This window comes from Hemicordylus capensis, chromosome 6, assembly GCF_027244095.1.
Source record: "Hemicordylus capensis ecotype Gifberg chromosome 6, rHemCap1.1.pri, whole genome shotgun sequence".
In the NCBI taxonomy this organism is placed as follows: domain Eukaryota; kingdom Metazoa; phylum Chordata; class Lepidosauria; order Squamata; family Cordylidae; genus Hemicordylus; species Hemicordylus capensis.
This window is the reverse complement of record NC_069662.1, coordinates 19,140,166-19,167,364: the sequence shown is the minus strand read 5'-3', so window position 1 is coordinate 19,167,364 and position 27,199 is coordinate 19,140,166. Positions and strand designations below refer to the sequence as shown.

At 44.7% G+C, this 27,199-nt stretch overlaps 2 protein-coding genes across 5 annotated transcripts in view; one reads left to right on the top strand and one right to left on the bottom strand.

The window, feature by feature from the left end:
- FAM83E (family with sequence similarity 83 member E) overlaps positions 1 to 10,006 on the bottom strand; it is a 37,785-nt gene extending 27,779 nt beyond the window's left edge. The window contains exons 1-4 of one of the 3 annotated variants that reach the window (XM_053266437.1): positions 9,725 to 10,006; positions 4,745 to 7,641; positions 4,009 to 4,065; positions 2,048 to 2,215 (exon numbers count right to left, since the gene is read on the bottom strand). In XM_053266437.1, the coding sequence (XP_053122412.1) occupies positions 2,048 to 2,215; positions 4,009 to 4,065; positions 4,745 to 5,203 (684 nt within the window). In that variant the 5' untranslated portion in view covers positions 5,204 to 7,641; positions 9,725 to 10,006. Of the gene's footprint in view, positions 1 to 2,047; positions 2,216 to 4,008; positions 4,066 to 4,744; positions 7,642 to 8,309; positions 8,354 to 9,724 lie in introns of those variants that run through there. The other 2 variants (XM_053266438.1, XM_053266439.1) reach the window with 2 other exon arrangements.
- Positions 1 to 27,199, top strand: part of SHISA7 (shisa family member 7) — a 110,881-nt gene that overhangs the window by 13,996 nt on the left and 69,686 nt on the right. The window lies entirely within an intron of this gene.

The following is a 27,199-nucleotide window of genomic DNA, read 5'->3' as shown; positions in this document are numbered from 1 at the left end:
ACGGAGCCGGCGGGGGCTGTGGGGATTGGGGGCCGAGTGGCCCCTGGAAGTTCCAGGATGCCCCATGCGAGCGCACAGGGCATCCTGGAGAGACCTCCGAACCTGGGAGGTTGTTTGCAGCCTCCCGGCAGGGGTCTCCTCATGTGTCGCCATAGCACAGAGCCGCACTGTGGCAGCACATGATCAGAAAACCCGGGTTAGCGGAGCACTCGCTCCGCTAACCTGGGCTAAGGGGAGGGCTACTTCAGCAGGCTAGCCGCCAGAGAACCACCGGACTCACCCGCAAGCCCGCTGGTTCTCACGATGGGGGGAAACCGGGCTGGGCTTCTTTAGCCCCGTTTCCCCCCATCGTGAGAATAGCCTCCTAGTCTACTCTGGCTGGCAGTGACTCTTCATGGCCTCTTTTAACAGAAGCCACCAGGGTCTGAACTTGGGATGATGGTGCCAGACGATCCTCACTGAGGGAGCTACTTGATTTACCTGAATCCAAGTCTAGGTTTTTCCTCAAGTTTCTTAATATTAGAAATCAGATTGTCTTAAATTCAGAGTCCTGTTCCTTTTGAGTAAATGCAAGTATAACCTGTATTTAATTTCTACTTTTTAAAGGAAATATTAAATTCCTTCTCATCTTAAATTGAGAGTCATCTTTGATTTGGATAATACGGTATTCCATAAACAGGGTAGCACCACTAAAAAGACTCTTTCCCTCGTTGCCACCTGCCTCACCTCATTTGCCAGGGGCAGTTGCAGCAGGGCCACCAAAGAGGATCTTTGGCCTCCAAAGAGGATCAGGGACAAATGGAGTAAGGTGCTCTTTCAGGTAACTTGGTCCCAAGCCATTTAGGGCTTTAAAGGTTAAAAACAGCACTTGAAATTGGAATGGAAACGAAGTGGGAGTCAGTGGTGCACAGCTCATTTAAAGTGTCAACTCAGTGTGCAGTGTGTGGTGAAATAGGCATATTCCATGCTAGGGATCATTAGGAAAGGAATTGGAAATAAAAATGCTAATATGATAATGCCCTTATACAAATCTGTGGTGTGGCCACACCTGGATTACTTTGTTCAGTTCCAGTCACCATATCTTAAGAAGGACATTGTAGAACTGGAAAAGGTGCAGAAGAGGGCAACCAAGATGATCAGGGGCCTGGAGCACCTTCCATATCAGGCAAGGCTACAGCATCTGGGGCTTTTTAGTTTAGAAAAAAGACGACTGCGGGGTGACATGATAGAGGTCTATAAAATCATGCATGGAGTAGAAAGAGTGGACAGAGAGAAATTTTTCTCCCTCTCTCACAACACTAGAACCTGGAGCCATTCTTTGAAAATGAAAGCCAGGAAATGTAAGAACAACAAAAGGAAGCACTTTTTCACACAGCACATAATTACTCTATGGAATTCTCTGCCACGGAATATGGTGATGGTCACTAGCTTGGGTGGCTTTAAAAGGAGCTTAGACAAATTCATGGAGGATAGTTCTATCAATGGCTACTAGCCTGGGGGCTATAGACCATCTCCAGCTTCAGAGGTAAAAGATGCCTCTAAATAGCAATTGCAGGGGAGCAACAGCAAGAGAGAGGGCATGCCCTCACCTCTTGCCTGTGGGCTTCTCAGAGGCATCTGGTGGGCCACTGTGTGAAACAGGATGCTGGACTAGATATGCCTTGAGCCTGATCCAGCAAGGCTGTTCTTATGTTCAGTGCAAACTGATGAAGCACAGGCATGATATGTTCAAAACACCCAGTCCCAGCTAATAATTTTGTGGCCCTATTTTGGACCAACTGCAGTTTCCAAACTGTTTTTAAACGGTTACATGTTAAACTAACATTGCTTTGACTGTGTGAACCAGCCCTTAAAATGTTAAGAAAGTGGTTCTGATGCACCTCAGTCCTCAGAGGAGCTCATGCCAAAGCCACTATAGACAAAATCCTGTTCCTACTGTATCAGCAAAGGAGGCCAGGCGAGAGTCAATGGAGTGCATCCAGTGCTGAGCTGCAGCTGCTTCCAGGGCAAAAGCCTCTGCTTAGAACAGAAACCCCTCCCCATTCACCTCTGTGTAGCGGACGTTAAGGCAAGTTTTCTCAGCCATGGAGAGGAAGGAGGCAAGATGCTGTCTGGTGAGGATGATGTAGACGGGCACTCTGCGCCTGACTGCAGCATCGTACAGATCCAAGAGGATGTCGGGATCCGTGAAAATATCCATGACTATAGCAATGACCTGGAGAATATACGGTTGGGTTTGTGAGGTATATAGGCAGAGGACCGGAAGTCTTGCTTTTAAAACAAAATATTCTCATTTCAACAATCAGGAAAGCCAAGTTCAGCTGGTGGTATTTGGCAAATCAGACATGTGCTTACATTTACTTGATTTGCATAAAGCAAATCACATATTTATTATTTACCTGATTTGCCTCTTTCATTTTGGCTAAGAACATGTGTTTGGCTTTGGTTCCAGCCTTTTCTGCTTGTTTGTTTACTATTATTATTTCCTTCCAATCTACCTTTTGGTTGTTAACTGGGTCAGGAAGGTTGAGACTTCTTGCAAGTTATGCTGCTCTGTTATTGGGTAACAGACAGTTTTGCATAACTAAGATATTGGCTGCTCTATATCTCCAGAATGCATGTTGCACCGATTTCTATTACAGCTGCAACCTTTAATTGATTAAAAACCTTTTAAATTGACTAAATTAATCTCCAATTAATCAGGCAACACATTAAGTATATTGACTGACATAAGGAAGCAGCTATTTTTTATGCTCTCACCTTCCTCAGGAAGCCCTCTTTGCCACCCCAAAATACATCTCTGAGGGCTGTCTCGGGGTCCTTGGGGACATATTTTCAGGTGTCCCAGAGGTCTTCTTGTGGAAGAGGAGGGCATCAGAAACTGCTGCTTCCTGCTGCACTGATGTAGTTAGTTAGAAAGTTCTGTTAGTCTGCTCTTTCATTGCACTGGTGCATCCTTGCTCGGTTATGTCAGCCTTTCCATATGAGCCCATGAAAACTGCATATGGTGGGCATCATCTCAAGAGAGGCATTCCCACTTTCATACAGGAAGGAATGCCTCTTCTGTGATGCTGCCTGCTGCAACATACACAGTCACCAGTTTTCAGACCACAACTCCCAACAACCCCAGCCACAATTTGTTGTGACTGGGGATGTTGGAAGTTGTAGCCCAAAAACAGCTAGAGGGCCAAGTTTGTCCACCCCTGATCTAAAAGCAAAGAGGATTATTTTCCCCAAAAGTATTGTTTTAGACACATGTAGATGGATGCAGATTTAATCTGTTGATTGCTTGATTATAGTGCAATTTATTAAAACTCATTTGATTGTGTGATCAAAATTGAATAAGATTTCTTATATTGAGAGATAGCCCTGATTTGTACAGGAGAGGACACAAACTATTCTATCTAGAGTGAGGAGTTGGTTTATATCTGGGGTGGCCAACCTGAGGCTCTCCAACTGTTTTTGGACTTGATTGATTAAGTGCCACCAAGTCGGTGTCACTCTTAGTGACCTCATAGATAGATTCTCTCCAGGATGATCTGTCTTCAACTTGGCCTTTAAGGTCTCTTAGTGGTGAATTCATTGCTGTCTTTTGGACTACAGCTCCTATTATCCTTAGTTGGAGTAAATTGTGGTTGGGTAGGATGAGAGTTGTAGTCCAAAAACAGCTGAAGAGCCTCAGGTTGGCCACCCCTGGTTTAGATAAACATGAATGAGCTTGCCTTCCTCCTCCTCTTATTCATTCATTCATTCATTCGATTTCTATACTGCCCTTCCAAAAATGAGTTTCATGAGTCAGAGAAGATACAAAGCCTTCTACTTTCACTTTTGAATAACCACCCTTCCTTATTACAGCCCAACCGCAATTCGATGTTGCCTTATTTTAATAAACCATGGTTAGCACAAACTGCAGTTCCCCAAGTTTCAAAGCTTTGAATCTCCTTTGGTGCACAAAGGAGGAATAGGAGACAGTATGCAAGCTTGAAGGGTAGGCAGGTTAATTCCTACCCTTCTATGAATCCGGGATGGGACTGCCTGTATGCTTGCTTCTGCATCCATATCACCCTGTACATTTTAAAATAAATAATTATTACCAGCTGGGCTGGGTACAGAGCATCTGCGCCTCTAGTTCGCCCACTGCCACTTTCTCCCCCCACCCCCACTTTTTTGCCCGCCCACTTGCTGCCTTCTTCTCCCCCCGCCATCCATCTTCTTCCCCTGCCTGCCCACTGCCATCTTCTTACCTACCTACTGTACCTCCCGCCCTCACTGCCGCCATTTTCTTTGCCTGCTGGCCAGCTGACTTCCACCACCATTTTCTCCCCCATCCCCATCGCTATCCAGGCAGCTGCTCGCGAACTCTCACGAGAGCTGCCACACATGGGATTCGCGATGGGTATGCCTTAGAGAAATATATATAAAGAAAGATAATAAACATACCATACATTTCTGGTCCTTTCTCTTGCACAGGAAATTCACCTGAGTAAAGATGTTCTGAACTTACTTCCACTTACTTAGCCAAGGGGGAACACAAACACACTCATAATGGAGGGGGGCGGCAGTGTGAAGATAAGTGTTGTGAGGTACAACACTGGAAATGTCCCAATTTTTGTAATTCATTACACTTGCCCCTTTCACTGGGTTTCTTTAAAACTACCGACATATTTTCCATTCTCCCCTCCACTTCCATGAAGACTAGGAACATGCTTTATTTAAGACCCAGAACTTCCATTCTCTTCCGTACCTTGGTAGCCTGCTGAATACATCTGCGCACCAACTCCTTGATATGCGGTGCTCCTTCTCCTGGCGGATGGGTATACACCTCAGCCCGAGTAATCCCTTTCCAGGCTCCATTATTTGGCCAACCTAGTTCTAGATCCGGAGTGGGCTCATCCGATCGTCCAGGCCAATAGCTGAGACTGGATCCTTGGTCACCATGGCTGCAGATCCCTGCTCCGCCAGGCTGGAGAGCCCGAGAATCCTCTGCAGTTGCTGCTGTCTTCAGTTCTTGCAGCTCTACATCCGAAAGAAAGTGCCGGAGCTTTTCCTGGGCAAGGCATTTCTTGAAGCCCTCCTCACCTTCAACAAGTAGAGTTTCAAGGGCTAGTCGTTGACCCTCAGAATAATAAAATTCAGGGTTTGATTCCGTTACTTTAACATAGGGCTCTTCACTCTCCAGGCATAGGACCTGGGAGTTGGCCATGGCCTTTGGGAAAGGGCATGGGATTCTGCTAAAGATCTAAATTGAGATCTTGCATCCTTAAACTGAAAGGCTTTCTCCAATACCTTAATGTAGATCTTTGCCCTCTCTAGATCTTCCTTAACTAACTTGTCATAGGAGAAACAGGTTTTAATGTATTTCCCCCTATATCCCTTTCCAAACCTTTCACTTTGATTCCAAAGATTGTCAGTTGGTCAGGAAAAAATCAAATGTCCCTGGCCTATTCTTCTCCCTTTCACAAAGGTTTGATATGCATAAATCTGCCAGGAAAGCTTTTCAGGGCATGGAGATAAGCATTATCACCTGTGAATTGCTGCAGATAAAAACTACAATATCCATAGGACAACCACAAAGGCCAAGATGAGTAACCCTCAAGGTTGTGGTAGAAGAGTTCCCAGATGTCTCTATCACCTTACACCTATGCCTTAACCATAATCCTTAGCTTTCACATTAATTCAACCCTTCATCGACCATCTGAGACCCTCCTCCCAAACCATATCTTATGACACACTGGAGCACCTTAGGAATCACTCTTGTGTTGAATACAGGGAAGAGATACAATGCACAGCCTCTTCTCTTAATCCAAATAGTCTCATGTTGACATCTCAGTTCATAACACCCTTAACTCTATCCTAATTGCAATCCTAAGCAAAGAGTACGGGAATCCTTAGGCAGATGGCTTCCTCTTTCAGTGCCAAAATAGACTCAACCCCCCTAGACCCCAAACTCAGTTTTATGAATAGGTTAGAGCCAATGAATCACTTCATAACCCATATTCTAATATGGAACCAGCTTTGTAACCTTTTGCACATCTACACCAGTAAGGTATCCAGCTGTGTCATCCTTTTTCCACAGCATTTGTTCTTAATAACCACAGCCCAAAGGATATACTGGGGGCAGCTAATCTAAGATACCAACACGTCACCCAAAACAAATACTAGAAGCTCTTCGCTCTACCAGTGCTAGAACTAGTGAGTACAGGGTTGATCACCTATTCCTCTAACATGATCTCAAGTCCTAATTCAAATCTAACCATGAACTTTGTTGTAGCCCTTTGTCAACATTGAATAGGAAGTCACCTGCTTCTAGGTCTATCTGTTAGAACTAGTATTTGCATATAGCTTCTCTTCTACTCCACTAAATGAGATATTGAAAATCCACCTGGCCTAGAACTTATGGAAAAGGCTATCATAAATTTGTAATTGGGCTATCACTCCCTGTATACAGATGGACTCTGACTTCTTTAGATGCAGAATAAGATTGGAAGTGTTTGATTAGCAGAGCAGGAAGGGAAAACACCCAGATTCTTTTTGAGTGAGTTCTTGTTAGCTTAAAACCCAATGAGTTGAGTGGATTGGAAGCCAGCAAGCTCCTACACTTGGATGGCAGAGAGATCTGGACAGTTAGCAGCAGAAATAAGAACACTTGAGTTCTTTAAATGGGGAGAGGCACCCAGTGGTTAGAAAGGGGCATAAATTCCCTAGGTTAACTAGGAGGTCTATGCAACAGTACAGCAGCCAACACAATTATGATCTCATTTTGCCGGTAACATCATGAGAAGAGTGGCTTCTTTCCAGATTTTTTTTGCCAATCCGTCTATGGCAAAAAAATATGGTTTCCAGCTTCTGAGAACAATCCTTTTAAAATTCCTCAAGATCAAAACATTAAGTGGTTTGTCCAGAAAAATCAGTCTTACTGCTTCATTTCCAGACACTTTTCTTCACTTGAGGAAAACAGTACTCACAAGCAAAAACATCTCCAAGAGAAGCAAAGATTTGCAATCAATTTATTCCTTAGGACCAACCAGTGCCTGTTGAGAAGTATCCTTTTTTGGCCCAGAGCCAGAAATTATCCTCAGCCAATCAGTGGCTAGAATATTCTGAACTTATTAACTGCTGGGATATTTGTTCTTTTCAGTGAACAAACAATTGGAGAATGTCTCCAGACTTTTTATCCCAATAAATTAATTAATAGTTGCTAAAAGTAAAAACAAAACAGCTCTTGGCTAAAAGTTAAAAAACAAAAACAAAACACCACACACACATAGGCTTTCTGGGTTGCTCCAAAGAATTGCCAGTTTGGGGCTGATGACAGCCAATTGGCAGCTAGAATAGATGCTTTGGACTGGGCCAATGAATGACAGAAAACAAAAACCACACTTTCCAATCAGCCAGTACAATAATGTATCTCCATCAGGGACCAATCAACCAGTGGAACAGCTCTCTGTTCTTAGCCGATAGGCATCTTCAGTGCATTCTCCCTGATGGGACAATCAACATTCTGGAATCTTTTCTCCATTTATCCAAAGAACAACCTGAGATGGTCCACTCTTCTCAGCCAATCAGCTGTTATACAGCCACCAGGATTCCATCCTCCCTCTTTTGACTGATGAACTGGTGGAATTTAGCTAAGCTATTTTCCTGTTTAAAAAATAAAAAAAAAATTAGAGGGAGTCAGTAATTAAGAACTCTCACCATTATGACCATGGGAACAGAAACAGACATGGGGCAATGTACAGAGACACTGTCCAAGGGATAATTATTCACTAATCCTCTGCCTGGCCAGGAGCAACAGAAACAATAAAATGAGCTAATCCTGCAAAGAAGAAATACTGTATTTACTTTAAAGGTAGAGGAGCCCTGAAAAGACGTCAGGGCACTTTGCCCACACTGGCCAGGCTGGAGTTGCAATTTGCGTTTTATTACAAATAAAAGGAAATTACTATAAATCTATTTTTAAAAGAGAGATGGAGGTGGAATGTAGAAAATACTGGAAGTTGGTGGTTTGGAAACCTGTGTATGCTCTGTTAAGAAGTGAAGGGATAAAAGAGGGCAATTCCACTGAAAAAGGACTGGCATTCATTCATTCGATTTCTATACTGCCCTTCCAAAAATGGCTCAGGGCGGTTTACACAGAGAAAGAATAAATAAATAAGATGGATCTCTGTCCCCAAAGGGCTCACAATCTAAAATGAAACATAAGATAGACACCAGCAACAGTCACTGGAGGTACTGTGCTGGGGGTGGATAGGACCAGTTACTCTCCCCCTGCTAAATAAAGAGAATCACCACGTTAAAAGAAACAGTACTTCAGAAGATCATGATGTACTTCCTTGAGAAACGGCCAGTCCTGCTCAATACCTCTTCCACCCCAGCTGGCTGGGTACACCGAATGCCAGAGGTAGTTGCAGGTAAGATTACACTAAGGTGTGTTTGTTTATAAGCCTGCCTTTATGACTGAGTTATAGGGCAGTAGAGAAATCAGGGGGAGTGGCTTAGACAAAAGAGGCAAGGGTTCCTGGGTCCTCTAGGAGGGGAAGGATTGCAGCAGTGAAAGGGCCTAGAAATCGGGATACCCATTTATTCATAAGTTAATATTAGAACGATCTGAGCCTTGACCCACTTCTACCCATGCTTTTCCAAGGAACACAGATTGGAGCCTACTTCCCATTTAGAATTTATGTTTAGTTGTCTTTTTTAAAAATCTCACCCTTCTTCCAAGGACCTCAGGGATATATGGATATCACAAAAATCCTGTGAGGTAGGACAGATTGAGAGAAAATACCCAAGATTACTCAGTAAGCTTTGTAGCGGAGCAGGAATTTAGATTTCCTCAATTTAAGTCCAAAACTTTAGCCGCTGCACACTTACACAGTTGTGCTTTTGAAAGCCTGTGATAGGTCCAAGATACAGTGATAGGCCAAGTGTTAAAGGCACAAGAGTGTTTCCAGTTCTGTTGTGTTTTAAAGGTGGTGACTCTCTAACCCACAAAACAGCCTTCACCTAATATGTAAGAGGACATGGCCCATGTATTTTATAATTGCACAGGAGATTTATTGTATTTAAAATATTTATAGTCCACCCCTCCAGTACAGTACTGCTTGGGGCATCTCACAACAGTAAAATAAAAACAGTATAGAACTTTTTTTTTAAAGGAGGACAAGAAAAGGTAGACTAAAGACCCAATTAAAACAATCAAAACTCTTCAGACTGTTGTAGAACACATTAAGAAGCCTCTCTAAACAAATACATTTTAAGATCTTTTTTAAAACCCTAAGTGATGGAGCATGGCTTAGCGATTCTGGGAGGGCATTCCGGAGCTGAATTTCATGCCACAAGTTCCCAGTTCTACCCAACTATGAAAGGTACACAATCCTCATCTTCTGTTACAACTAATCACTAGACTCACTTTCATCTGCCTGCTCCTTCACCCAGCTCCCTCCCTTTAACTATGTAGGCCTCAAATCCCCCTTCTCAAAGATCCCAAGAGACTGAGTCATAGCCCCCACTGGCCCACTCACTCTGCCCCTGCTTGCAGCATTTCAGAACACTGGTTTTTAACCTTTGCCTGCACAGCCAAGACACCAGCTAGGGAACCCTGCCTTTTTGCCCCACAGCTGCTTTTACCATTAGACCTCACACATCCTTTCTCCAAATGATCCCCAGGAGTCCTGGCTCCCACAGTACTCATTTCCCCATCTTAACTTTTCCCACACACACATACCTTCTCGCTTCGGAGTTCCGGGTGTGTATCCTCTTTCAGTTCACCTGTTAGTTGCCTTTCCTGGTGAGAGAGAACTTCAAAATCCAACTCTCAGTCCACAGGCTGGTTGTCAAGTGTCAGTTCCCTCCTTTCTTTGCCCCCAAAGCAAGTTTGTGGGGTCTTCTTCTGCAGCTCCTCTTCCTCTGCCTGTTGCCAGGTGGAGAGTAGATGCAACTCACCGATCCAGGAAGCCCAGGGGTTATTTGCAAAGCACCTGTTAAGAGCTCAGCTGCCAAGGAAGCTTAGAGAAACCACCCGCCCCTGTAAGCAAATAATGTAGCCTGCGGAGAACTGTGACAAATTAGGCAACAGCACAGCAGGCAGGGGTGGGGTAGGGGGCTGTTTGACCACTTCATTTACAACATTTGGGTTGAGGGTTTCACATCCTCTCCAGTCTTGAGATTATGTACAAATTCAGGTCAATAATGTTTGCAGACACTGGACACGGTTGCACAGTCATGGTTTCTTTTGTCTACTTGCTTGGTGTGTAATTGTTACACATTTCTTTCTTCTCCCTCACATACAGTATGCAGATATTCCTTTAGAGCTGATTTATGTTGTGGGGATGTTGCATCTTCCAAGCACGGAAGGTGATTCTCGCAAGCACCTACTGGCCATTTCCTGTGACATCATTCATTATGGGCAACTGGGGTCTTCTCCACACACAAAATTGCATGCCCAAACAGTTTTGCAAATGTTTAAAGGTAAATGCATACTTTTATTTTCTCTTTAATTCTTCAGAGGCTGGGTTCTCTCCCTGTTAACTCTTACATGGTTCCAGAGGAATAGCCTGTTAGTCTCTTACAGCAAAACTAACAAAAGCCTAGTTCAGATGAAATGGGAAATAATTGATTTCTGCTATATGGATAAGCGCTGGAGAGCCACAGGCTCCTCTGCTTCCATTTGCCAAAGGAGATCAAAAGTTTTTGCTTTCAGTTTTAAATTAACCACAGCTCTGTGTAATATCCTTTATCTGCTGCGTAATATCCTCTGTATTATATCCTTGGGGAACTGTGGCTGTGGAGTGTTCAAACAAATCAAGATCAAACTCTGATTCTAGATCCTGGTTTGTGAACAAACCATAGTTAAAACTAGCCACAGTTCCAGTGCTGACAACATGTGGATCTGCGGTGAATTTAACCCTAACAACACATGAAACTGTATTTAGATTTCCAGCTTCAGCCTTCCAAGCAGGAAAGGGGAGGAGGAATGCACAAACCCACAGCCTCTGAGGTTTTGTGCAAAAGCTAAAATGCAGTTGGGGTACCACTGGTGCATTCATGACAGCTAATCATGGGGCTTTCTCTTTCTCAGGCTTTCTGCAGAGCCAGGGAGATGGTCTACTATTGGCTTCATCTGCCAATCAATTGGGTCATACAAAAACAAAACACTTTGGTTTTTTTAAAGCTGTGCTTGCAGGGCTGGACCTTCCACGAAGTGATGTTAGGCAGCCGCCTCAGGCAGCAAATTTAGTGAGGTGGCAGCAGAATGCCACCTGCCACTTTGCCTACCTCCCACTTCTGTCTCCCATCATCCAAGCAGCTCTCTGCTGAGTGGTGGCTGTGCAGAGAACTGCTCACCACCACCACCACCCCTCTTCCACCTCCTCTTTGCTGCTGCCTTCTCCCTTGTTTGCTGCTCATCTGATAATGAAAAAGAGGAGGAAGCAAAAGATGAAATGCAGAAAGGGCATTAGTGTACTGGAAACGTTCTATTGAGATAGGAAGATGCATGTGCTACAATTCACACAATGGCAGAGGAAGTGGCTGTGGTAAGGGTCACCTCCGTGCAGGGATGTATCTAGGGTAGGGCAGGCAGGGCACATGCTCCGGGCGCCACTTGAAGGGGGGCGCCATTTAAAAAGAATTTTTTTTAAAATGGCCACCAAAAACAAAAAGTCCACTGCACATGCTCAAATGGCCTCTGTGAGGCCCTAGGCCATGCCAGGCCTCACAGAGGCCATTTGAGCATGTGCGGTGCACATTTTGTTTTCAGCTGCCTTAAAAAAAAATATTTTTAAAAATGGCCACTGAATATGCTCAAATGGTCCCTGTGAGGCCCTAGAGGCCAGAGGGAACCTTTCAGACACCCCCGCACAGTGCTTAGGAAGCCCCCCGAAGGGGCTACAGGTAATTATGTGTGTGTGTGTGTGTGTGTGTCACTGTACACATATTCAGTTTGGCACTATGTACAGAGAATCAGGGCTTGTGAATACTAAGCTGAAGCTTATGAGCTAGGATTGTATTCATTTGCTCTTACTTTGCTTCTTGTGATAAATGAGTTAAATGTGATGTCTTAATAATATGGCTATTAATGGTGAGTTTGTCTTTGAATCAGTGTGAAATCCTTAGTATTAAGGCCCACTGAGAGTTTCTTGCTCTCTTTCTCTCATTTTAACTGTCTTCCTGAAATACTAGAATATATTCCAAGCAGTGACACAGTTTACTCTGTATATCCTTTAATTATTTTCAGAGTATCTGGGAAAAGTCAAATTCTCCATTTATTTTTAAAACTTATGTAATAGTGATGCTACAAAGCATAGTAGAGAATTAGACAGGCACTTCTGTTTAGTTTCCCAAGTACACCTCCGCATAGTATTTGGGTATTTCATGAGCCCCAGCATACTGAAACTTGTAGTTTTCCAGCATTTTTTGGTCTGGCTACGTCCACTGCTAAATAGTTTTTGAAATATTAAAAGATTAACGAGCTTGACTTGCATTTTTGAGCTGATATTATGGTAAAGTTATCTGAAAGATGGGTGTCAGATGTTTGGACAGGGGGCACAATTTCAGTGCTTGCCCTAGGCGCTATTTTCCCTAGATATGCCTCTGCCTCCGCGAGTGCCCACATCCCACCGGCTGCCTCCCATTTCTGCTACCATCGCCACTGTGCAGTGGCAGTTGAATTTTTTTTAAATGATGTAACTTGTCCCCAACCCCCACAAAATTTGCCGCCTCTTAGAATTTGCCGTCGTGGGCAAGTGACTATCTTGTCTATGCGTTAATCTGCCTCTGAATGTGAGCATGCGCATTAAATCAAGCAGCAGCTTGGAAAAAAAGAGGTTTCGGGAATGGGGATGCCACTGTTTCCTTGCACTATGCTTGTGGCTTATCTCCCCTCCATCTCCCCCCACCGCCTTTCTACACCACATGGTTTTTCCCCTCAAATGGAGACTGTGCTTCTTCACCATGGTTTTGCATTTGTCCATCTTGAGTGCCAGCCTATGCCATTCTACAAAAATGACCTGTGAACAAGATTACAGCAGCCCCTTGCTAAATCCTGGAGCCCTATCCAGGGCTACACATATGCAGCCGAATGAGAGATGCTAGAATCCTCAGAGAGGACTGTACCATTTTAGACTGCAGGTGGGGAATGCCCTTCTGAATGCTCCTTCATGTAACAAATTGCCTGCTCATAACAAACACCACGCACACCAGAGAGAGAGGTTTGAGCCCTGCCTGTTTCTTGCTATGCTAGTTTTTTCCTTGTAGGGAGTTTTATTTTAATGCAGAGGAGCATTCAAAATGACGTCCCCTTCCAGAAATCTAAAGAGATATATAGTCTATTCTGTCACTCCAGAATTCGACCACCTTATTTTGCTACATGTAGAGGCCAGTAGGATTGGAAGGGGGTGTTGGTTTTCTTCCAGTGTTCCTAGTGAGAGAGAAAATACTTTACACTTGGAGTTCCCCCTTATTGGTGTGAGGAAGCTGTGTCCTGACCCCGGCAGGTAGGGTGAGACAATCCTTGTTTGTGGCTCCAATGTGCTGGATAATTGCCCTCATTACTTACTACTTTGTTTTCTTTGGAAAGAATTGCTGATAGAGCCTTTGCTGGGGAAAAAAAAAAAAAAACCAACAACACACAGATTTTGCTAAATGGCAAATGTAACTCAATCACACTCAAACTGGCTCTGTTTGCAACAGCAGCTGCAAAAATCAGATGTAATTCTGTTACATCCAATATATGTTGTTGAGAAAATCATCTTAGATAATCAGCTGCCTATAATATTGTGAGGGGGTGGGGTTTGTTTGTTTTTCTAGTTGAGGTTATTTGCAACATTATGCCACCTGTCAAAATTGGATTCTCTTTTTTCCCTGTTTGTAGTTTTTCAGTCCAAGTTCGTTATAATACTTTGCCAGTTATGTCAAGCTATTTGCAAAATCTGGTTATTTTCTTATTTATTTTTATTCCACCTATCCTCCAAGGAGCTCAGAGTAGTGTACATAGTTCTTTCTCTTCCATTTTATCTTCACAACAACCCTGTGAGGAAGATTAAGTTGGAGAGAGTTGCTGCCCCAAGCAGGGGTGTAGCAAGGTTGGTGTGGGCCCAGAGACAAAAGTGAAGATGGGCCCCTGTCCTCCCACTCCCCCACCTTCTCCAGAGGCAGGAGGTGAAGGGCAGAGAGCAAGCTGTCACTCAGCTAGTGGGCCCCTCTCTCTTAGGCGCCCAGAGACATTTCCTTAGGAACATAGGAAGCTGCCATATACTGAGTCAGACCATAGGTCCATCTAGCTCAGAATTGTCAACACAGACTGGCAGCAGCTTCTCCAAGGTTGCAGGCAGGAATCTCTCTCAGCCCTATCTTGGAGAAGCCAGGCAGGGAACTTGGAAGCTTCTGCTCTTTCCAGAGCGGCTCCATCCCCTGAGGGGAATATCTTACAGTGGTCACACATCAAGTCTCCCATTCAAATGCAACCAGGGCAGACCCTGCTTAGCTAAGGGGACAGGTCATGCTTGCTACCACAAGACCAGCTCTCCTTCCCTCTTGTTCAATTATAGCTACACCCTTGGCCCCAAGGTCATCCTGTGAGCTTCATGGCTGAGTGCAGATTTTAAACCGGGTCTCTCTGGTCCTAATCCAACATTCTTCTAACCACTACAACACTTTAAAAAACCAACAACTTTAATTTCACGACCTTCTCTTTTGAGGTCCCTCCCCATTTCATTGTGTATTTTCGTATGCTTGTTTCCCACTATTTCAAAACATAAAACTTGAAATTTAAATTAGATAAAGTGAGGCAGCCAGGTATAGTATCGTCAGTGGCCAAAATGAACAAGGGATTTCTGACTTAGAGCAGTGCTCTTCCAAGTGTGCTCTGGAGACCCCAGGGATTCCTCTGAACCTTACCAGGACTTCCATAATGGCCATGTGCAGACGGAATGCTGAGCCAGCAGTGTTATGTGCATGAGCAGAGCTGAGGAGAATTGAGCCCTCTTCTTCCCTCCTCCTTTGTGTGTGAGGGGAGCGATTTGAGCATGTTTACCTTCAGTTTAGAATAAACCAGAATTTCTTATAGGCTGATTGAGATGTCACTCAGAATCTCAGATAAAGCCAAGCTCTGCACAGTGCCCCTGGTGTTCAGGATCGTGCACTTCTCCCTCCCATCCTCATGCAAGTGTCATGGAGAGCCAGTGTGGTGTAGTGGTTAGAGTGCTGGACTAGGACTGGGGAGACCCGAGTTCAAATCTCCATTCAGCCCTGATACTTGCTGGGTGACTCTGGGCCAGTCACTTCTCTCTCAGCCTAACCTACTTCACAGGGTTGTTGTGAGGAGAAACTTAAGTATGAAGGAAGAGTGGGATATAAAATTTAATAAATAAATAATTTCTTATTTAGGTTAAAATAAACTGAGATTGTTCATGTTGTCTGAACCAACCAATCTTGGCTTATTCTGACCTGCTTGCTTCAGATCACCCAAGATCTGTAACTCACTTCAGTTCTTGGGTACAGTTAATAAAGGTAAAGTGTGCCATCGAGTCGGTGTCGACTCCTGGCAACCACAGAACTCTCTGGTTGTCTTTGGTAGAATACAGGAGGGGTTGATTATTGCCTCCTCCCACGCAGTATGAGATGATGCCTTTCAGCATCTTCCTCTATTGCTGCTGCCTGATATAGGTGTTTCCCACAGTCTGGGGAACATACCTGCCGGGATTCGAACCGGCAACCTCTGGCTTGCTAATCAAGTCATTTCCCTGCTGCGCCATTAGGTGGCTGGGAACAGTTAATAATACAGCCTAATCAACGGTGCAATTAAATATCACAGGGATTCCCAATAGTGGGTACACCCTAGGGGTGCTTTAAGGACTCCCAGGGGCTACTTGGAGCCCTCCTGCCTCCCCATGCTGTGGCTGCGCTATTTGTTCCCCATCTGAGGATCAGCAGCTTGCAGCCATTGCATCCTCAGTGATGTCCCTGTTGAGGACGGAGGCGGTTGAACACCCTCCTTCTTTGCTAGTGATTGGCTGGCTCTGTGCTGAAGCTTAGCATACCCTTCCCCTCAGCCTGACTGGCAGGCTACAGAAAATTAGCACTGAGTACTCCCATTGAAATGAATAGTTCAAGTCAACTTGTCCCACTAATTTAATTGGGAGTACTCATGAACAACTTAGTCTGGATGTAAGCCAGTGATTGGAGTAGCCTGTTTCATAACTGAAAATGTTATGAATTTACATTTAAATGTGTGTGTGTGTGTGTGTGTGTGTGTGTGTGTGTATACGCACGCACATATGTGCACACACAATCCCTATAGGGTACCTGAGCTGAAGGTTTGTAATAGAAGGGGTACACATGTTTTTAAAAGGTTGGGAATCTTTCAAATAGCATATTAAATATTCTTAATATTTTAAAGGGAAATTTATTTGGGAAACCAGGGAAGGATAGGCCATTTCAAGTTTAATAAACAGGATGGAGGGTGTTATAAATACACAAGTGTGTCCCTATTCTCATCTGTGAAATGTTGGAGGGTATGTGACCTTAAATTATTTTGCAATGTTTTGAAACCAATATTCGACTCTGGTTTCTGATACTGGTTTAATGGCTTATAAACTAAAGTAATGGCTTATAAACTAAAGTAATGACATAACCAGGGCCGCTGTGAGCTGGTTCGGGCCCCAGTGAAAACATTTTTGGGCTCCCCACCCCAATTTTTGACAACCCTAGCTGAGCCCCTTCCAGACCGCCCAGCCCCGGTAATTTGTACCACCTCCTCACCCCTCTCTTGTCGGCCCTGGACATTACTCTGAGAATGGATGTGCACACACAGGGAATCTTGGTTGGTTAAAGCTCATCGGATGAGCTGTAGAATGGTGCTTTAACCAACCAAGATTCCCTCAGTGTGTGCACAAGGTGGATAAGGGAGAGGGGAAGAGAGAACTCATGGGCCTGAGTTGAGTACATGAAGATGGCTTATTGATGTTGACGTCTGGACTTGGTGACAGAGCCAGGGAGGCATGGAGAAGGGGAACACAGAGGCTCAGCCCACATTCATGACTGGAAAAAACATGGTTTATTCTGTTGTCTGAAGCCACTCAGTGTGGTTCTTTTATGGAACCTGTGTAGTTCAGGGAAAGCAGAAAGTTTTTTAACTGAAGCAAGAAAGTTTTAAAACTGCTGGCTTAAAGCACTATTTCCTTGCTAGTACAGAAGGACAAAGAGATTGGTGTGTCCTGTTCTTGAGATAAATTCTAACCAGGAAAGCAAGACATTACAAAACTGAGGCCGGACCTTAAATCCTGGAGGCGTGGAGAGTGAAATACCAAAGTATCTGGGAATCTGGAATATTTTATAATAATAATTTTTAAAAAACCTCAAACCAGGAAACAAACCTCTAGCCCCTAAGGCAAGGAGATAACTTACTCAAAGGCAGGTGTAACCTGTTCTGTGAAATCTGATCCTTCAGTTGTGTCTTCCTGAACATTTCTGGGAATCACAGTGTTATGGTTTTTAGACCAACTCCAAATATTTTGAAGTGGCATTGTATTCAGATGCCAGGAGGAATTGTATGCTGGAAGCAAAATATTAAGATGCTTTATATAAGAACAGCCCTGCTGGATCAGGCCCAAAGCCCATCTAGTCCAGCACCCTTTTTCACACAGTGACCCACCAGATGCCTCTAGAAGCCCACAGGCAGGAGTCGAGGGCATGTCCTCTTTCCTGCTGTTACTCCTCTGCAACTTGTACTTAAAGGCATCCTGCCTCTGAGGCTGGAGGTGGCTTATAGCCCTCCGACTAGTAGCCGTTGATAGACCTCTGCTCCATGAAGTTATCCAGATCCCTCTTAAATCTCTCCAGGTTGTTGGCTGTCACCACATCTTGTGGCTGAGAATTCCACAAGCTGATTATGCGTTGTGTGAAAAAGTACCTGTTTGCTGGTCCTAAATTTCCTGGCAACCAATTTCATGGGATGACCCCTGGTTCTAGTGTTATGTGAAAGCGAGAATAATTTCTCTATTTTATAGACCTCTATCATGTCTCCTCACAGTCATCTTTTTTCTAAACAAAATAGCCCCAGGTGTTGTAGCCTTGCCTCATAAGGAAGGTGCTCTAGGCTCCTGATCATCTTGGTTGCCCTCTTCTGCACCTTTTCCAGTTCTACAATGTCCTTTTTTAGATGTGGTGGCCAGAATTGTATGCATTACTCCAAGTGTGGCCGCACCATCATTTTGTATAAGGGCATTATAATATTAGCAGTTTTATTTTCAGTCCCCTTCCTAATGATCCCTAGCATGGAATTGGCCTTTTTCACAGCTGCCGCACATTGAGTCAACATTTTCAACAAGCTGTCCACCACAACCCCAAGATCCCTCTCCTGGTCAGTCACCGACAGCTCAGATCCCATCAATGCATACTTGAAGTTGGGGTTTTTCGTCCCAATGTGCATCACTTTACACTTGCCAACACTGAAGCACATTTGCCACTTTGTTGCCCACACCCCCAGTTTGGAGAGATCCTTTTGGAGCTCCTCACAATCCATTTTGGATCTCACTACCTGAAAGAGTTTGGTATCATCTGCAATTCTGGCCACCTCACTGCTTACCCCTACTTCTAGATCATTTATGAATGAATTAAAATGCACTGGTCCCAGTACAGATCCCTGGGGGACCCCACTTCTTACTTTCCTCCATTGTGAAAACTCTCCATTTATGCCTATCTTCTGTTTCCTGTCCTTCAACCACACATGTACTTGTCCCCTTACCCATGACTGCTATGTTTGCTCAAGAGTCTTTGATGAGGAACTTTGTCAAAAGCTTTTTGGAAGTCCAGGTATATTATGTCAACCGGATCACCTTTATCCACACATGTTGACACTCTCAAAGAACTCCAAAAGATTTGTGAGGCAAGATTTACTTTTGCAGAAACCATGCTGGTTCTCTCCCAGCAGGGCCTGTTCTTCTTTGTGCTTTACAATTTTATCCTTGAGGATGCTTTTCATCAATTTGCCTAGAATTGATTCTAAGCTAAGCGGCCTGTAATTTCCCGGATCACCACTGGATCTCTTTTTGAAAATTGGTGTTATATTTGCTACTTTCCAGTCCTCTGGTACAGAGCCTGATTGCAGGAATAAGTTATATATTTTAGCAAGGAGGTTGGCAGTTTCACATTTGAGTTCTTTGAGGACTCTTGGATGGATGCCGTCCGGACCTGGCGATTTGCTAGTTTTCAGTTTTTCCAGACAGTTTAGAACATCATCTCTTGTCACTTCTATCTGACTCAGTTCTTCAGCCTCCATCCCTAAAAAGACTGGTTAAGGAACAGGAATATGCTCAGTAACCTCTGCCGTGAAGACGGACACAAAGAACTCATTTAGCTTCTCTGCAACCTTAATAATCCATTTCACTTCCTGAAGCTATTCACATGACCAGGAGAAATCGGGCTAAGGGAGCCTAGCCCGATTTCTCCTGGTCGTCTGCTGCCATTGGGGCTGTGCGGCTCCTGGCAGCAAACCACCTAAAGTACCCCTCCCCTAAACAAGGTCAGCAGAGCTCAGGGGCGTAACTATCATTGGGCAAGGGGAGACAGTTGTCTCGGGGCCCACCGCCTTGAGGGACCCCCCAGAGACATGTCACATGACTCCCCTGCCCGCCTGCCCAGTCCGGTATTTTTTTAAAAAAATTCCCTTTTAAAAAACCACCACCCGGCAGCGGCAATCTCACTCCCAGAGCAGGGCCTGCCCTGCCCTGCCGTTCATTTAGCTCCAGCCGCATCTCTTTCCAACCGCGAGGCGTACACCTTGCAGTTGGGAAGAGACATCTCCGGGGCCAATTGGCAAGGCAGGCCCTGCTCTGGGAATGAGATTGCTGCTGCCGGGGGGTCAGGGGGGAGAACCTCTCCCCCCACCCCCGGCAGCGGCAATCTCACTCCCAGAGCATGGCCTGCGTGCCCTGCCGTTCAGCCCCTGCCGCGTCTCTTCCCAATTGCAAGGCGCACACCTGCGCAGTGGAAAGAGCATCGTTGTGATGACCGATTGCTGCAACGCTCTTTCCACTGCGCAGGCACTTGTCTCTCAGTTAGGAAGAGATGCGACCGGGGCGAACGGCAGGGTAGGCAGGCCCTGCTCTGAGAGAGAGATTGCGATGCTGCTGCCACTGCCAGGTGAAATTGCCGCTGCCAGGGGCAGGGGGAAGAAGGACTCACTGTTGCCGTGCCGTGCCTTCCTGTGCTTCACTGCTGCCTCCGAGTGGGGGAGATAGGTATCATTTCCCTGAGCCCTTTCGGTGGGGTGAGATGGGATGGGTTTTTTTTCTTTTGATGGATGTGCCCCCCCCACCTGATTTCGCTTTCAAAGCCGCCCCTTTCTGCTGCCTGCTTGATCGGATTGTTTCCTCTCCCCACATCCCAGCTTGCGTCTGTGAGCCCCCAGACTGTCAGATCAACTAAAATGTTGGCCACTTACTATTCATACAGAGAGGCTTGATGATATTAAATGTTATACAAATTCATTCATTCATTCATTCATTCATTCAATTTCTATACCGCCTTTTCAAAAATGGCTCAGGGCAGTTTACACAGAGAAATAATAAATAAATAAGATGGATCCCTGTCCCCAAAGGGCTCACAATCTAAAAAGAAACTTAAGATAGACACTAGCAACAGTCACTGGAGGTACTGTGCTGGGGGTGGATAGGGCCAGTTACTCTCACCCTGCTAAATAAAGAGTATCACCATGTTAAAATGTTGGATGGCTGTAATTAACTGCAAACAATGGGCAGCATCCAAGCAAAGATTTGTCCAAATGGAATGCTTCTGTTTGTGCATGAAGGCGGGAAGGTGATTTTTACCAATTCTCTCCTTTCCTCTGCAGCTTTCTGTGCCCACCAAAAATATGTCAGTGAGAGTTTAGGTCCCTCTGGGATATTTGTTAGTTGTATTCTGAGTGTCCAATACTTTCTGTATACTGTACAGTTAGAGGTACATAAATGTCTATGGTGCTTAATTAGGGAACACTAGAAAGAACAGAGCTCAAACATGCAGTGCAATTTGAGTGCTGAAATTATGATTAACAGTGTCCGTACTTGTCAGTTTAGAGAGAAAGATGTGAATTAAATCCATCAGCTTGGCTTCTCAAGGATATCTTGTCCCCTGTAGCCATATTCTCATAGAGATGTTGTCTGGGCCAAAGGTAGACTTAAAAACTTCAACTTAAAGCTGTCTGAGACTTGCGCTGGAGTTATTGTATGAAGGCAAGTGAGGGTGTCACATGATGACTGTATTGGTCTCTGGTTAACTTCTACTCTACAAAGACTAGACCTAAAACTTGGTCCACTCCCGCCAGTAGCCCAGAGAAGTTGCTCTGATAGTTCTATTGCTGACTTGACTACTGTGTTTAATTTGTGTGTATTTTAGGAGTCTGTTCTGCTGCTCCAGCTGGCTTTCCTCTATACTCAGCTACTGTACTCTTGTCTATGGTGGCCTTTTGCAAGTAGTGTTACATCTGAAGTGCAGCTGCATTGAAGAATACAGTACTTACTCCCGTTACTAACTGTTGTTTCCTGTCAGATTTGTGTATTCTTACTCTATTTGTTTTTACACTTCTATCCCACTCTTCCTCCAAATAGCCCAGAGTGGTGGTGTGTTTATCCTCACAACAGCCCTGTGAGATAGGTTAGGCTGAAAGATAAGTGACAGGCCGAGAGCCACCCAGTGAGTTTAATGGCTGAATGGGTTGTGAACTTGAGTCTCCCTGGTCCTAGTCCAGCACTCTAGCCACGACTACACCATGCTGGCTGGTTGACCCCCAGAGGTGGAAAAACCTGATGAAACTTCAATTCCAATTTTTTAAAGCTTCATATTTAATAAGGGCAATTCTCTGCTGGTGCTTCATGCCCTCTGCTGCTTGTAGACTCTTTTAAAAAGTGCAGAGTGTATATATTACCAGCATTTGTTAGTGTAGTTTTGTGATTTGTTAAACACTTCACTAAAAAATAGTGCTCCTTTCTCTTAGGTGCTCCTTTCAGTGGAAGGTAGTTGAAATATGTCACTTGACTTAACTATCATATAAAGCTGAGCGATGGATATTGCGAAGTGTGCATGTGTGTATTCAGTGAAATGTATTTCCAGGCAGCATACTTATTTTGAAATATCAGACTTAAATCCTTGGGGGCCTGGGGTGTGCAGAGCCCTGGACTAGAAGGAGAGGAAAGCAGGAGGAGGGGGCATTTTAAAATCTAATATCTGGGCTCACTCCAACCTTGCTATGCCCCTAGTGGAGCTAGCGCTCCACTAACCCTGTTTGGTTGCTCATGTGCTGCTGCGGCACAGCTCTGTGCCACAGGAACACATGAGGAGACCCCCACCAGGAGGCTGCAAGCAGCCTCCTGGGCTCGGGGGTCTCTCCAGATGACCCAAACGCTTGCACGGGGCATCCTGGAACTTCTGGGGGCCGCGCGGCCCCCGATCCCCGCAACCCTCGCCAGTTCCGTGACAGAGCCGGCAGCTGTGTGGGTGGCCGATCCAGCCACCCAGCTACGAGCGGCTGCTTGTCTGTGGGGAGAGCCAGCTAAGCCCCTCTCCCCACAGAACCCCATCATGTGCTTCACATGTGTTGTGTGAAGGCCTCCCTCATTGTCTAATGGGCCAACCACCTCCCTAGCAGGTTTCCTGCTTCTGATATATTTAAAGAAGTGTTTGTTATTCCCCTTGATGCTTTTAGCTGAATGTTCCTCAAACTCTCGAACTCTGCCTCGGTCGGCCTGATGGATGATCTCCAACTGGCTATTGACAGAGGAAGTGTGACTCTGCTGCTGCTTTTGGATCTCTCTGCGGCTTTCAATACCATCGAACATGGTATCCTTCTGGACCGGCTGTGGGAGGTGGGACTGGGTGGCACTGTATCACAGTGGTTCTGCTCCTTCCTCTCTGGCAGATTCCAGATGGTGTCACTTGGAGACTGTTCCGCTAAGCGAGAACTGAAGTGTGGAGTCCCACAAGGCTCCATACTGTCTCCAATGCTTTTTAACATCCACATGAAACCACTGGGAGAGATCATCAAAAGGTTTGGTGCTGGGTGTTACCAATATGCTGATGACACCCAGATTTACTTTCCCATGCCGACCTCATCTGAAAATAGCATATCTACGCTAAATGCCTGCCTAGAGGCAGTAATGGGCTGGATGAGGGATAACAAACTGAAGCTGAATCTAAATAAAACGGGTCTGTAAACAGGTCTGTAATTAGCTGACAGGACTCGAGAGATAGTTTAGATCTGCCTGTTCTGGATGGGGTTACACTCCTCCTGAAAGATCAGGTATGTAGCTTGGGAGTGCTCCTGGACCCCAAGCTCTTCCTGGTTTCTCAGGTAGAGGCGGTGGCCAAGAGTGCTTTTTATCAGCTTCGGTTGATACATCAGCTACGTCCATTTCTAGAGGTGAATGACCTTAAAACAGTGGTACGTATGCTGGTAACCTCCAGGCTTGACTACTGTAATGCGCTGTATGTGGGGCTGCCTTTGTACATAGTCCGGAAACTACAATTGGTACAGAGTGCGGCAGCCAGATTGGTCTCTGGGACAACACGAAGGGACCACATAACACTGGTTCTAAAAGAACTGCACTGGTTCTAAAAGGCTGCCAGTGTTTCGGGGTGAAATACAAAGTGCTGGTTATTACCTATAAAGCCCTTAATAGCTTAGGTCCAGGCTATTTGAAAGAGCACCTCTTTTGTCATAGTCTTTGCTGCCTGTTAACGATCTTCTGGAGAGGTCTGGTTACGGTTGCCACCAGCTCGTTTGGTGCCGACCCAGGACTGGGCTTTTTCTATGGCTGCCCCAGGGCTTTGGAATAAGCTTCCTGCTGAAATAAGAACATCACCTTCTCTGTTTGTTTTCAGGAAGAACCTCAAGACCCTCCTGTTCTCTCAGGCTTTTAATTAGAATTAATTTTAATAATTTAAAAAAACTTGTTTTAATAATGTTATTCTATTGTTTTTATTGTCATGTATTTTAATTTGTGACTTTTACATATTTTAAATTTTGTACACTGCCTAGATATACACATATAAGATGGTATAAAGATATGATAGATAGATAAATAAATAAATAAATAAATAAATAAATAAATAAATAAATAGTCACCTTGTATTTCTTTTGCCAGAGTTTGTGTTCTTTTCTGTTCTCTTCATTTGGACAGGCCTTCCAATTTCGGAAGGAAGTCTTCCCTTTTATGGCTTCCTTGATGTTACCTGTTAGCCATGCTGGCATCCTCCTGGACTTAGTGGTACCTTTCCTCCTTTTGGGTATACAATCTAACTGGGCTTCTAGTATTGTGGTTTTGAGTAAACTCCCTGCATTCTGGAGCAAAGTTTCCCTTTCAGCTTTCTTTTCACCAGACTCCTCATTTTGGAGAAGATTCCTCTTCTGAAATTCAAAGTGTTTGTGTTAGACAGAAATTAGACCTCTTAGTCATTACCTGACTGTGAATTTACCCAGTCTATGTGTGGGTAATTGAAGTCCTTGGTGATTCACCTTCCTTGGTGATTCTCTCCCCACATGTATGCTGAATTTGATCACACTATAGTCACTGTTCCTTAAAGGGTGGATGAAACTGACATCAAGTACCAGGTCCTGGGTGCCACTCAGGATTAAGTCCAAGGTCTCCTTCTCTCTGGTTGGTTCCAAGACAAACTGTTCTAGGGCACAGTCATTCAACATATCTAGAAATTTGACCTCTTTGTCATTACCTGACTGTGAATTTACCCAGTCTATGTGTGGGTAATTGAAGTCACCCATTATTACTGTCCTGACTCTCCTTGACACCTCCCTGATTTCCTTCTGCAACTCCCAGTCACTGTCAGTGTTTTGATCCAGAGGGCGATAGGAGGTCCCCAGTAGCACATTTCTTTACAGGCCTTGTATTGTCACCCACAGGGTTTCTGTGGAGGACTCCGGTCCACCTAGATTTTCTACCTTGTTAGATTCTATCCCTTCTTTAAAATACAGTGCTACTCCACCTCCAAGGCATGCCCCTCCCTGTCCTTTCTATAGAGTGTATATCCAGGGATAATAGTGTCCCACTGATTCTCACTGTTCCACCTTGTTTCTGTTATGCCCACTATATCTATTTCTTCGTTAGCAATCAAGTACTCCAGCTCACCCATCTTGGCCCGGAGGCTTCTGGCATTGGCATATAAGCACCTATACGCTGAATCTCTTTCTTCCCGGGTGTCTGCTATCTTTCTTTTGACTCTTTGACCAGCTGGCACAGCCTTCTGTCTGCTCTTTATATGGTTCTGCTCTGTTCCCTTCTGTTTTATCTGAATCCTCTGCACCCTCGCACTTTAAAGGATGGCATTTGCTGAACCGGATACTGCCCAGCTCCTGTCAGCTATTCCCCAGGCGTCATTTTAAAAGCTGCTCTGCAACCTTTTTGATTTTAAGTGCCAGCAGTCTGGTTCCATCTTGATTCAAGTGCAGCCCGTCCCTTTTGTACAGGCCAGCTTGCCCCAAAATGTATCCCAGTGCCTAACAAATCTAAACCCCTCCTCCTGGCACCAAGGTCTCATCAACGCATTGAAACCGCTCAGCTCTGCCTGTCTCACTGTACCTGTGCGTGGAACAGGTAGCATTTCTAAGAATGCTATCTTGGGGGTCCTGGACTTCAATACGCTACTTATCAGCCTAAATTGGGCTTCCAGGACTTCCCAACTACATTTCCCCACATCATTGTTGCTAATGTGCACCACGACAGCTGTCTCCTCCCCAGCACTGCCTAACAGCCTATCTAGACTATGCATGATATCTGCAACTTTCGCACCAGGCAGGCAAGTCTCCATTTGGTCAACACGCAGATCACATACCCATCTCTCTATACCTCTAATGATCGAATCACCCACTACAAGGAGGCCCCCACCCTCCAGAGGATTATCCCCTGTGCGAGAAGATATGGGCTTATCTTCCATGGAAAGATTCCCTTCTAAAGGAACATTTCCCTCTTCCTCAGACTGATGTCCTCCTTCCCCGAGACCTTCATTCTCCCTGACAGCAGAGTAGCTTATCAGCTCTGGAGTGGGATACCTCTACCACCTCCCTGAAGGTCTCGTGGTAGAAGCATCCCACTCCAGGGCTGATATCAGGGTTTCCCAACTACATCTCCTATCAGGAGTTGTAGTTCAGCACAATGCATCTACCCATCCACCTGGAGATTTAATTTCTAGGAATGTGCAAATTGATTCAGGTACAAATCAATTTGTACCCGAATCTAGCTGATTCGGGTGATTTGGAGACAAACAAATCACCCCGTGGTCCATTAGCTAGATTAGGGTACAAATCGAATCACGTTTGATTCAATTTGATTCAAGATTAGGACCCCTCCTCTTAATTCCCCCAGATTCCCAGCTTTTATTTAGAAAAATAAGCTAAGCTCTAGCCCTTGTAGAAGTGGAGTTATGGAGCAAAATGTGTGGTCGCTATTTTTCAAGTGTTTGGATTCTTTGGTGTATAATAACTTCCCCTCAATGAATCCCTATGAGGATTCATTACACACCTTCATTTCTTCTATTCATTTTTACTGTCTTTTCAACAGTGCCAACTGTCAACTGCCATGTGCCAACTACACCCCACTCCCATCCGCAAGGCAGTGGGGTACTACTCAGTTTATGTTCTAGGATTTTTTTCAAGTGTTTAGGTTCTTTGGTGTCTAATAACCTTTCCTCATAATGAATCCCTATGAGGATTCATTACACATCAAAGAGTCTAAACACCTCAAAAATTCCTAAAATATAAACTGAATATCCAGTGGCTTGTGAGTTGCAGGGTAGTTGGAACATGGGATGCCACTAATTCCCCACCAGAAAAGCAGTGGGGTCAAAATGAACAAAAGAAATGAAGGTGTGTAATGAAGACACCAAAGAATCTAAACACTTCAAAAAATATCTTTAAAATTAACTGAGTACCACAGTGTGTGTGTGTGTGTGTGTGTGTGTGTGTGTGTGTGTGGAGGGGTGTAGTTGACACATGGCAGTTGACAGTTGGCACTGTTCAATGATAATCAAAATGAAAAGAAGAAACAAAGGCATATGATGAATCCTCATAGGGATTATTTATGGGGAAAAGTTATTAGACACCAAAGAATCTAAACATTTCAGTATTCCTAAAAATTAAAATGAGTACCCCACTGCCTTGCAGGTGGGAGGGGTGCGTGGTTGGCACATGGCAGTTGAC